The sequence below is a fragment of the Schistocerca serialis genome, chromosome 1 (assembly GCF_023864345.2).
Source record: "Schistocerca serialis cubense isolate TAMUIC-IGC-003099 chromosome 1, iqSchSeri2.2, whole genome shotgun sequence".
Classification (NCBI taxonomy): domain Eukaryota; kingdom Metazoa; phylum Arthropoda; class Insecta; order Orthoptera; family Acrididae; genus Schistocerca; species Schistocerca serialis.
The window spans coordinates 1,170,776,232-1,170,788,860 of NC_064638.1; the positions used below are offsets into that span (position 1 = coordinate 1,170,776,232).

The window sequence follows — 12,629 nt, forward strand, 5'->3', positions numbered from 1 at the left end:
GAAGAGTGAATGCTGAGGAGAATCCAGTTAGTACTTTGGTTCACAAACCAACTTGGCACATTAGAGCCGCCTTCACGTCCTGCGCCACCTCTCTATGAAGCCATTGCTCTGCAGGCAATATGCTGTTGTCTGTGCATGGGTAACCCCACAGAGCCGGCACAATTGAATAAAACCTACTCGTACTGGTGGTACTGATCAATGGTGACCAGCTGGGTTGCACCAAAATGAGCGATCCATGTTTCCATGAAGGCACGCGCAACCAATTCAACAGTGATGTCATGTAGGGGAGTTGCTTCAACCCAACGAGACATACTATCAATGATCGAAAGTAGGTATCAGAATCCCTCAGAATCTGTAAGCCATCCAGTGATGTCCAACTGGACCTGATGAAAACTTGTTTTGGGAATCTGGAACAATCCAAGCTGCAGTTGGGTATGGCGGTTCATTTTTGAACACTGGCATGGAAGGCAACTACGTGCGCAGTGATTGCAGCCACAATTAATGTCGGGCCACACAAACCTGTCTCACTAATCGTACCAATCCTTTGATGCCCTGGTGACTACAGTCATGCAGTCTGCAAAACATTCCTTGGTGCATGGTGAGCAGAACTATGGGCTGTGTTCTGTCTTTAGACACATTGCAGAGCAATGTCGTATTAGTGCAGGGCAGAGTGTAATGTTCGATCTGCAGGTTTATAGTTATATTGTTGAGAAGATCTATCATGATGGAATCATTAGCTTGCTCGGCTGCCATGGGTTCATAATTGTACTGAAGGGATATTGCATAGATTAAGGACAGATAATTGGTGATGATGTTATGTGCATCGTGAATGTGACGCATCAGTAGTATAGTACACGATGAGGTCTAAGTGTTGGTGTATATAGTCACCTGACATCCTTCAATGTCTGACAGCCATGTACACTGCAAAAAGCTTGTAGTTGATGGCCAACCTTTTAGACTGAGAATATGAAAGATTCTTCGAGAAGAATTGTAACGGTTGAGGTATTCTGTCAGCAATCCAGTGAATTACTGCACCCACTGCAGAGTCATTAGCATTAGTGGTGAATCTGAAGTAAGCTTCCAGGTTGGGGGGAGAGGGGGGGGGGGGGGGGGAGAGAGAGAGAGAGAGAGAGAGAGAGAGAGAGAGAGAGAGAGAGAGAGAGAGAGAGAGAGAGAGAGATATGGCTTGCACCAAGCTGTTCTTTCCTTTACAGATTGCCTCAGACATCTCCGCTGTCCAGTCGATTTTCCTCTATCCTGCTTGTCCTTGCCTGATTAGGTGCCTGTAAAGGGCGACTGATGTTCAGCAACATGTCTGCAATAAAAACTGAGATGCCCAAGGAAATAGCATAAGTTGTGATAAGCTTCAGAAGAGGCAAGTTTTTAACCATGTCCATTCATTCAGTAGTTGGCTTAGTGGCAGATGCATTAAGTGTGCGGCCAAGAAATGTTACTTCCAACTGATGTAGCTATGACTTGGCATCATTGATGATAACACCACCCTGCTGCAGCGCAGCTAGAACTTGATCTAGGCGAAGAGTGTGCTCCTCTGAGGAACACAAGAAAACCAAAAGACCATCAAGACGTGTGTAAAAAGATGGGAAGCAGTGGACGATGCTGTCAATTAACCGCTGCCGTGTTTTCACAGGATTCTTTAAGCCATAAGGCACAAGCCTGAATGGTGGTATGATGGCCATCTTTTGTATTTTGTCAGGATGCATTGGAATCTGTAGGTATGTGTGCTTATAGTTGATGATGCTAAATATTTGTGGACTTCCGAGCACATGCATAAAGTCTTAGAGATTGAGTACAGGATAGCTGTCATGGACTGTTCTAGAGTTAGGAACTCTTTAGTCATCGCAGCCTATCTTGGGAACAAGTTTGATTCATGACATCCAGGGGCCGTCAGACGGGCATACAATACCTGCTTGTAAAAAGTTTGTGAATGGCATTTTTAGCTGTTTATAAATCCGTGGGAAACAGGTGATGAGGTTTGTGGATGACAGGAGGATTATTTGTTGTCACAGTCCTCTGCATTGTACCATAGTGCAACGCAAACACATAAGCCAAAGTGCACATTGTGATCGTGGCCAATGCACTATTTACTACCACTGCAGGTAGTGGTGGTGTACTGACCTTGAGATGCGTGTTGCTGCCAGGTGGCAGCTGTGGTGGGCACTTTGCAGGGACTGGTGCGGATATAGTTGGTGATGAGGAGGGGCAGTACCTCATCTGTGGCGGTTGGTTTAAAGTGACTGTTGACATCCAGCATTTGCACATGGTGCACCGAAATGCCTATGAAGACCAGACCATGGCTGCAAGGGGGACGCGTGTCACAGGATGGTATCTTTTATTGCAGTTGTGAAGTGATCTCACATGTATGTGTGCACGCTGTTGTGAGTTGGACTTTCGACGTGTCAATGCAGTGATGGAGGTTGGAATTTTCATTGTGAAATTATTGCACTTCCGTGAACCAGTCAATGTATTACTGCTGAATGGAGACAATGCTTTGAATTGTAGACACACACTAGTGGATTTTTTCTTTCATTGACTTGTGAGCAGAAACGCAGCTGGTGGAATGAGGTGTAGTGGATGTAGCCTTAAGAATTGTCCTTGAACCAGAGTCCAAGTAGTGTGGCGAATTAACACCGGATACACTACGTCGAGCGAAAGTTTGTAGTGGTGTAGGAAGTCCATGCCAATGCCAGGCTCACACGTCTGTGACATAAAATGTCAGACTCGTGCATTATCGTCCTTAGTTGTATTTACATTGGTGGTTTAACCATCCATAGTGCCCACAGTACCATGTCTAGCACGAACGCACAGTCGACATTTGCACAGAGACGTCACCTAGAGGTGTGATTGAGTGTTGTCGTGTAGCTGTCAATTGTAAATAGCCTCCTGTACTTCTTGTTCAGGAGTACATGAGAGGCACTGTAGGAACGTAAACTTCAGTGTGTTGTACTAGTTCATTTGAGGCAGTGACATTAGGATATCACTGATGACTTCAGCTTGACCTACTAGATGGCAGTGTAAACTGACATATCTAGCATTAGTGTTGAGCACTCCTGTTTCTGTAAAAATATTGTCAATCAAAATGGAACACAAGGTGGGGTTGGTGACATCAAAAGGTGGCAATCTGAGGTAAGTACTAGTCTTTAGACATGAAGTAAAGGCTGAACTTGCAGCATTGTCTGTTCAGGCAAGGTAGCTGCCAATTGTGGATGAAGCCTTGTGTGTTGTGCAAAATGGTAAACGACTGGGCGTCTGCATTTCATGATGCGGAAGACCTAGAAGGCATGCAATTTGTGTCACATGTATGTTGCACTTGGTTTCAAATGGGAGCATTGCCCACAAAATCACTATTCTCCATATCTAAAAGCAGAGCTATAGTGAGAGGCAACATGGCTGGGGAATGTTTGAGACACTTGAATAGTTGTAGCAGGATGGTACATGAATGTTCATGTTGCTCACATGACACAGAAGGTGCAGATGATGCAAAAAAGTTCCTAAAAACCCCCTCGGATCATTGTACACCAGTGACACTATTAATGATGGAGTTGTACTTGTGGGATGAGAATGGATTCGTAAGTGCTAGGCATTGTTGATGTACCGAAAATTTGATGATGATGGTAGGGATGAGACTTGAGTCATCAGTGCACCCAGTTTTCAACATTGTTTGTGCATATTTAGAACACTTCACACACTGCACTGCAATCCTTTCATCACTGCAGTCTAGATGCAGTATGCTGAATGGAGTGGTGTGTGGCAGCCACATTGTCACAACAAAAAATGGTGAAACTTTGACGAACTGCGTGAACCATGACCTATGTGGGGTCCACCAAAGTAGGTATATCATAGTATTGGTCTGTATTTATGACTAGCATGAATAACAAATGCAGCAGATATATCTACATAAACTTTATTAGCCAAAATAAATATAAGCAACTGCCTCTGACCAAGACTCAGTTCACAACTCTCTCTCTGCACAGTCCAAAAACCATTCTCTTCTCATGGCGGATGGTCTCTGGAAACTGCTTCAAGATCGATATGCCCACACATCTAATAATTTCAACAGTTTCTTTTATTGGGACATTACTGTAGAGGTTTTTTTGTACACCCAAGGGAGCTAATGTAACATTATTTGATTTATGTATATCCTTGATTGCACCTGCAAGCTCAGAACTGTTTTTAACCCCAAAATAAGTACTGAAAATGTTAAGTATTTTAATTTTTATAAGTTTATAGCATGGCAATGATATAGTGTTCACAATCGGACAAAACTGATTTCCACCTTTATGAATCTTAAGTTCTAAACTGCGGAAGTTTAGCATTCATAATTTTAAGAGATTTCTTTTCATAATCATTAAAAAGAAATTGGGTGCTGCTTATCTTTTTATGCAGTTCAGTCCAGAGAATTCTTCTGTCTTCCTAAATAGTCATCTTCATATATAAGTACTGTCATACTCCCCCTGTCTACTCGAATGGCCATTGCCATCTCTTGCTCTTACTGTGTATTGAGATTTTTTAAAATTCAGCTAATGATGCACAACTTTACAGGAGCTATTTTTAACTGATAAAGCTTTATTGAGCTTTGCAGTGTGCCCGTAATTTCTAATTTCGTCATCTCAGCTCCTTTGCATGCCATGTTAGTTTCATGTATTACACATTTAATATTTTCTTCACTAACATTTGCAATTATATTATGTTGTAAACCCTTGTTTAGCAAAGTATTTTCATAATTACTCAGTACAACGCTTGTTACGTTCACTACCCTGACACTGAAGCAACGTTGCCCAATACCTACCTTACTTCTTGCAACATTTATGTCTCGTGGTTTGATCAATTTACTCAACTTTTTGTCATGCTTCTTTTCAATTTTCTCATCATTATTCCAAACCCTATTAGCAATCTACTGCCACACTGTGACACAGTGCAGTACTCAGAAAACTGATGTCTGGTTATGGATAGATAAAATTTGGTTTACATGACCTGCAGTTATTGAAGAAACCTGCCCCGTTAGTGTGGGATAAGTTTCATTCTCACAGGACAGAAGATATTAAAAATAGACTGAATGAATTGAAGACTCAGGGCTAACTAGTTTACTTCAACCATCATATAGTGGAGATGCTGAGTCCCAGAGATGCCGAGTTATATTCCATCCTTGATTTTCCATTGCTTGATTTAGTTTACTTCAACCATTAGATGCATTTGTCAACAGACTATCTAAGGGGATTATGAAGGAGGAGTGGAACAGATCGATGCAATTCACAGATTTTGAAACTACACTGTCAGCAAGGAAGAAGAAACCGAGCATTTCTCCAGTTTGCGATTGGGTAAAGCGTCAAGATACTGTATACAAACTGAAACAGTGATTAAATCTTTTAAGAAGTGCAGTATCAGTAATGCACTGGACAGTTAAGAGGATAATTTACTTATGAGGATTCAGATTCTGACATGACAACTTCAAGTATTTTTTCCTTCAGCTCCAAGGATGAATTTTACAAATTTGAGGGTGCAAATTAAAAGGTGAGCATTGTTTCACACTTACATTGCCTAGATATTTGATGTATATACACATTTGCATAAAAAGTCAAAGTAGGAGGGTCCTTTATGCCAGCATGTCTTATATGCCAGCAAGTAAGGTAACCTTTTTACTTTATTTTTTACCTTCCACTACTTAAATATGTTTCAGTTTACCTATATGTTGGCAGGATATATAAACTACTTTACTTTTGTATAAATATCCATTCCTATTGTTACTTAATTGTGTTCTAAAGTAATTATTTACCATCCTGTATTGGCAGGCAACAGCATCACCACTTGCACGCCATCTAGGGTAAGCAGGGTTACCTATACCGTGCTGTGCTAGGGCCACCATGCTCATTCATCTGCTAGCTGTCTACTTGTCACATCAGTTTTTCTTTCTTTATATGAATATAGTGACTTCATAGTTTAGAAGTCAAAAGACTTCTTTGTCACAGTATTGTAATTATATTGTACTGGAGTACACACTTCTGTCAAAAAGACTTCAAGAATTTTGATTTTAAGACCTTTGTGCCTGTATTAATACATCCTGTATGCATTCACATTTGTAATATAAAAATTTGTTGTTAATATGTGGGTCATCTTATGATGGGCCATGGCCAAAACACATTATCAAGCTTTTTCGGAATCATTTTAAAAAAAAAAATCGCCTCTCACAACTTTCAGTCGTACTTACAATACTTTGTGTAATGGATAGTTGCTTTTGTATCTCAGCTTAGTGGATGATGGTAGCACATTACCAATGTTTACCTTTTGTTCACTGGACTGTGGTGGACATGGTATTACCAGTACCAGATGTTTTCATATTGGCAGTCCAGTGCAGTCGTGTAAGCAGGACTGCTGCTGTTGGCACATTTTCTTTTCGATTGGGCATTTAGACTGCACCACCCCTACTACGGTTTCAGTTAATGACAAATGTCATAGGTGTTTCTGACCGACTGTCAGTTACAATGCTAGATTTGGCCACGGCACATAGTAGAAAAATTTCAAACAGATAAAGTTCTGTTTGAAACTACAGGTTTGTCATCAGTTACCAACTTATCACTATAAGAGCTTACATTGTACCCCATGATATCACCTCATACTTTATGTCTCTCACGATGTCAACTGAATATCCCCTACAAGTCAAGTCATTTTTGATAATGCTAAACTAGGAACAAAGTACATATTGGTGTGTGTGTGTGTGTGTGTGTGTGTGTGTGTGTGTGTGTGTGTGTGTGGGCGCGCGCGCTTCTCATCAACTAAAGATTTCTTATACTTTGTATGTGGTGCATTTACAAGATGTGATACCACTGTGTGTTGTGAAGCCATCGTATAACTGTATCATGAATTAATACAGAGATTATTATGTACCAGTTGTCAGAAATGTGTGATTATTTATTTATTTATTTTACTGTAGCAGCAGAAGCAGCAGCAGCATTGCTGACTGATTTATACGTAACAAAATAGTACAATCTTTGGTAGGTTAGGGGGTGTTGATTTCAGGTAAGTAATTGAGCTTTGCGAGAGGGTTATGCACCAGCATGAGATGAATGAATGAATGAATGAATGGAAGTCTTATATGCTTGACACTGCATGTTTGCTGCTTGCTTATTAAGTCTGACTGTGCTTAATGGTAAAATAATTTTAAGAAACTGACAACAATGTGACAATGTGTTCCCAAAACATAGTGTGGTAAAAAAATAAATCACGCATTTTCAACAGCAGAAAAAAATCATTAGCTATTGTCTCAACAGCCTTCCCACATTTGTTGATGTAGGAGATTAAATATATTGAGCCATATCATTTATGCAAATGAAACAGCAGTTTCCCACAACTCTTGAATTAAATCATGAAATAATCGGGAACGCGCGCGTGTGCACACGCACACACACACACACACACACACACACACACACACACACACACACACACACAGGGAGTGGGGTAGAATAATATCATCTAATGAATCTCAGTTGTCGTTTAATGTTGTTATCAAAAATCTTGAAAAGTAGTTGGCTGGTTTACTTCAAACTTTTACTCGATACTCTAAATGAACATTCGGATGGACGTAGGCTACGTATTTTTAATGCCTATAATATATAGATATTTATGTGGTATAAAAAGGCGGAAAAACAATGAAAAATAATAATAATAATGACAATATTATGGAAAGGATAGATTGCTACTCACCATATAGAGAGGAGTCACAGACAGGTACAACAAAAAGACTGCTATATATTTAAGGGTTTTTGAAGGGAGATGTGGGAAAATGCCATGCACATTCATGCAAACACAACTAACACACGCAACTGTCTCTGGGCACTGAATCTTGCCTCCGTGGCCTGAGACAGTGGGGGTGGGGGGAGGGGGGGGGGGGGGAAGAGAGAGAGAGAGAGAGAGAGAGAGTGTGTGTGTGTGTGTTTTTGTGTGTGTGTGTGTGTGTGTGTGTGTGTGTGTGTGTGTGTGTGTGTGTGTGTGTACTTTAGAAGAAGGCCTTTTGGCCGAAAGCGTAAATGTACAGCAGTCTTTTTGTCATGCTTGTTTGCGACTCAGTATCCCTTCTATATGGTAAATAGGAATCTATTTTTTTCATAGTATTGTCATATAAAGGGGAAAAGCTATTATCAAAACTCTATAAAGTTCTTGAGTAATTTACTTCAAATTTTATTTTTAAAACAACAGTGTGCAGGGTTTCTATTAAAACTGACTGCGATAAAGAAAATGCTGAGCTGTGGCGTGCTTTGAAAATGTGCAGTTTGGATTTCTTTCTCACAGTCAGTTTCAACTACACCAGGAAGGTATGTGAAACATTAGACTAATATTTCTCCCAATATATGTTTCCCAACAAAAATTTTACACACAATAATGTGGTGTTTTGTTTCCTTCCTGATCGTTTTGTCTTACTGAAAACTGGGAGGTTTTATTCATGCCTTATCGGCTTCTAATTAGAATACTACTACAGAATCTTAATTGTCCGAAACTCTGTAATCCTACCTGTTCACAGTTCAGAAGTGTGTGAAATACCATCATTGGAGCTACTATCCTCACAGAGTCAGCAGCTACAGATGTGCCTCTTGTACCAATGAGTCCAGTTGATTTACCCATTCATTTTACCCAACTTCAATTCCCAATCAATTTTTTGTTTGCAATGATGATCAATAAGGCTCGAGGTCACAAAGAGGGGTAAGGGGAGGAGGAGGACGAGGAGGAGGAGGAGGAGGAGGAGGAGGACGAGGGGGGGGGGGAGGCTGGGTGGAGGAAATGTATACAAAGAGGAGGGAGGAAGTGATGAACAGCATATGTTGAGGGGAGGAGGTGGTGATGGACAAAGAGGGGGGGGGGGGGGGGGGGGGAGAGTTTAGGGTGTACATCCAATTCCCATACATATTTATTAATTGCAATGCATTCCTAGGTTCACTAGTATGCAAAAGGTAGTAGTCCTTTTTCTTTAACTGCTTGACTGCAATTTCCTTTTAATTTACTTTGCATCATAGGTAATGTGTCTGACAGTGTATAATAGTTCATATTATGAAACACCTTAAAAATACAACTTGCGTTATTTTGTAATATGTAAATATTGTGTTGACTGTAAACATGTTAGTAGCTACCTCAGAACAAAATTTCTGAAATACCAACAGCATCTATTACAGATGGACAACTACCCTCAAACACATTTGGAAATAGCATGTTACAAAGTTCCTGAAGATGCACCACATTGTCAAAAAATTGCACTCGTGAGAAAGTATGACCCTGCTGCACATCCAGATAGATCAGACAATCACAAAGTCATTCCACTGACTAAGAATTGTCATCAGCTACTAAACTCAAACAAGTTTTCTGAGTTACATTAACATTGCCACTGAATTCCTAACCAGCAGACTTTTTTGCAGTTGACTTTTTGCGAGCCAGAACCCTTGAGTTTGCATACGGTTCAGTCCTTGTTAATTCCTCAGGAGATGAGTAGTCAAGGTACTCTGCCTTGGTGTGTTGCCAATATATGGAGGCTGCATGTTACAGAAGTGACATGGGAAACTTTTTTGAAGTGTCATTGGGTATTGGTATTATTGACGTATTGTCTACAGATTGCTGCATGTTAGTTACCAATAAAATGCTAATCCCATATAATGTCCAACTCGAAGGATTCTGAAATAATAAAGTAAAAGAAAATTTGCATCTCTCAAACTTGTCTGTTTTAATTCAAATTTACAACAGATACCCAAAGACAAACAATTTTACAAATTCCATCACATAAGTAGTGACACAAGATTTTCCTCTCATACAATGTTTTACACACACACACACACACACACACACACACACACACACACACACAAACCTGTGGCATTTAACGGAATTTGTGTTAAAATATAATAATCTGTACAACACGTATTTACTGTTTTGATTCAATAACATAACCTGCCTTCAATGGATACTGATTGAATGGATTGTTCTGTAATATGTGGAATGAATATGCAGGGTAATATTTCCTCTTTTTAACTGCTGAATGCTAAGCGTCAGCACTGATGTACAATATAACATTTGCACAGACATTTTAACTGTAGGTACCAGGATATGCTGCAAGTATTATTCGACACAATCAACCTGGACATGCTGTAATATCCGCAACAGTCTATTAGTTTATAATACAAGGATACACACATTTAACACAAATATACAACAGGGACTGATATAACCACAATTTGACACACATTGAAACAATTTCTTATTCGCCACCTGGGACACAACATGCCTGACATTTGAAGATTTCTATATAAAGGTATTTTATGAGAGAGAAAAAGAAAATAAGCATAATTACAGCAATGGTTCAGGATTTTAGGGATGACGAAAATGAGATTAATGTTTTTTTCTGCTGAGGGCAATACACAATACTGTTTTAGTCAATCGCTATTACTCAGAGGGGACACAAAACTAAGGGGGCACTCTGGTAAATAATGTGGGTAGGAGTAGTTTTAAGTTTGTATAGAAATAAAAATGTGAAAAATTTGAATACTGCTACCAAAGTTCACTTTCATAAAAAAATATATTTGCTTAACACAACAGAAATATCTATAAATAATTTAAGAATCCTGCAAAATTATACACAAACAGCAACAAAATATAGTGATAGTGCTGCACTGCAGGAGCAGAAAAGGGAATAAAAATAACTATTTCTATTTCCCTGATGTAATTTTCCATGATGATTCGTTAAGAAACTTTGAGACTAAGAATAAATGAAAAATGGTTATATGTAATATAAGTGTCACAGGTCACACTTCCATCACTGTTCTCATATCCCTCACATGCAAAAAAAAAAAAGGGAGGATGTTCAATCCAAACACTCAGTTCATCACACGTATGTTGCTGTTACACCACATTCACAAACAAATATACTTCTGTTTTTAAGATAGATGCTTTGTGACTTCCCCTCAATAAGAATTCTACATCTTAATTAACGTGCCAGGAAATTTTTCCCCTAGTTTCTTGCTACATATGCTGCTGATTTTTCAATACAGAAAACAACAGCAGTTAGCCACATGTTAATTTATCTTGATACATCAATACACATGGAAATTCTGTAATGTGATACACATCATGGCCCAATTTAAATGCTGCAGTGATGAGACGGGACACAAAGATAATCTCGCCAAATGGCAGTAGCACCACGGGGCATGTGTGTGTCATCCTATGAGGATAGACAAACACACTGCCTGCACCTAGCTAAGCAAGTTGCGTATCTCACGATGCATGTGACAAAGGAAGTCAACATATGATGCAGAACCGTCAAGTCCACGATCCTCCACAAGGAAGTGCTTGAATACCATCTCCAGTTTGTCACGTTGTCGCACTAATGTCAGCTGCAAAAATACAAAATAGCATACATAAGGAAGTTGGATGGCACAACTTAAAGACTGTGAAACAAAATATATAAAAGAATCAAATAGACATGGACATAAAAATTTGTATCTAGACTTTTTTAAACGTAGGTATCATAAAATACACACAACAACAAATAACTAACTGTGAAAGGGAAAACACAGTGCATGCTATTTATAAAAAGGTGTGGTTTAATTTCTAACTATAGCAAAATGAATTAGAACAAGCACTACAACATTAAAGTACAAGCGTTGAAACAAATGTAAAGAGAAAGCATTCTGAACTTCTTTACTAACTGATGTAAATAATTCAAACTGCACATGTAATTTTGAGACTAGTCCACCACAGGTATTTCAAGAGTCTACAGTGTTCTTGTCCATACCTAATGTATTCCAAGCACAGGCAGAAAGTTGTCATGCTCTTGAAGGAAAGGGAACAAGGGAAATGCAACCCTTAGAAGGCTAGAGAAAAGTGCACAGAGATTGGATGGCTAAAAACTGCGTTGATGAGTTCATTCATGTGGACAAATGTGTTAAAATCTGAGCTTAAGGCACAACTGAACTGGGGTCACAAAGACACGCAGAGGATGATGGAAATCTTTTGGTACTGGAGAGCAAGTGCAAAATGGTTGTCTCAGCAGTGGAAAACCATTTAGAGACAGATTGGTGTAAGTCTGTTCTCCTCTCCTTTAAGCATTCAAAGCCAATAATGATACTTTTCCTGAGCTGCTGATGAGAGATGGAACAATACATTACTTATGGTTCAGAATTGGGAGATAAGTCGATGGAGTTACATTGTGATCTACCTTATATTTAAAGAATGAGTCCTTCATTCAGTAGCGAAATGCGTACTACTCTTGAAACGTTCGGACAGATAAAAACTGGGAATCAGAACAGGACTTTACCCCAGAACCATGCCTTTTGTGGGTTACGCTCTTTTTGACTGAGCATCCAAGCACAATTTAAGACTCATGCTAAGAACTTGATTCTTGCTGGTACCTATCTCTTAATCTTATATCTTCAAAGAAGCTAAGTCAATAAAAGTGTTCGCTACAAAAACAGGGTTCAGTTTTGTCTCCCTATACGGTGCATAGTTTTAGTCTGTCAGGAAGACGGCCCAAGATTATTTGGCAAGTATACAAGAAACAATAAATAATATACAAGTATACCTGCAAAAGTACGCTTTTTGCAGATACGCTTATCTTTTTTACCTTGTGCTTATTGTTT

At 39.3% G+C, this 12,629-nt stretch overlaps 1 protein-coding gene across 3 annotated transcripts in view; it reads right to left on the reverse strand.

Moving 5' to 3' along the window:
• Window positions 1-9,696: 9,696 nt before the first annotated feature.
• LOC126418549 (protein transport protein Sec24C) overlaps window positions 9,697-12,629 on the reverse strand; it is a 124,004-nt gene continuing 121,071 nt past the window's right edge. For all 3 annotated transcript variants that reach the window (XM_050085373.1, XM_050085381.1, XM_050085368.1), the window contains exon 18: window positions 9,697-11,384. In XM_050085373.1, the coding sequence (XP_049941330.1) occupies window positions 11,244-11,384 (141 nt within the window). In that variant the 3' untranslated portion in view covers window positions 9,697-11,243. The remainder of the gene's footprint in view (window positions 11,385-12,629) is intronic.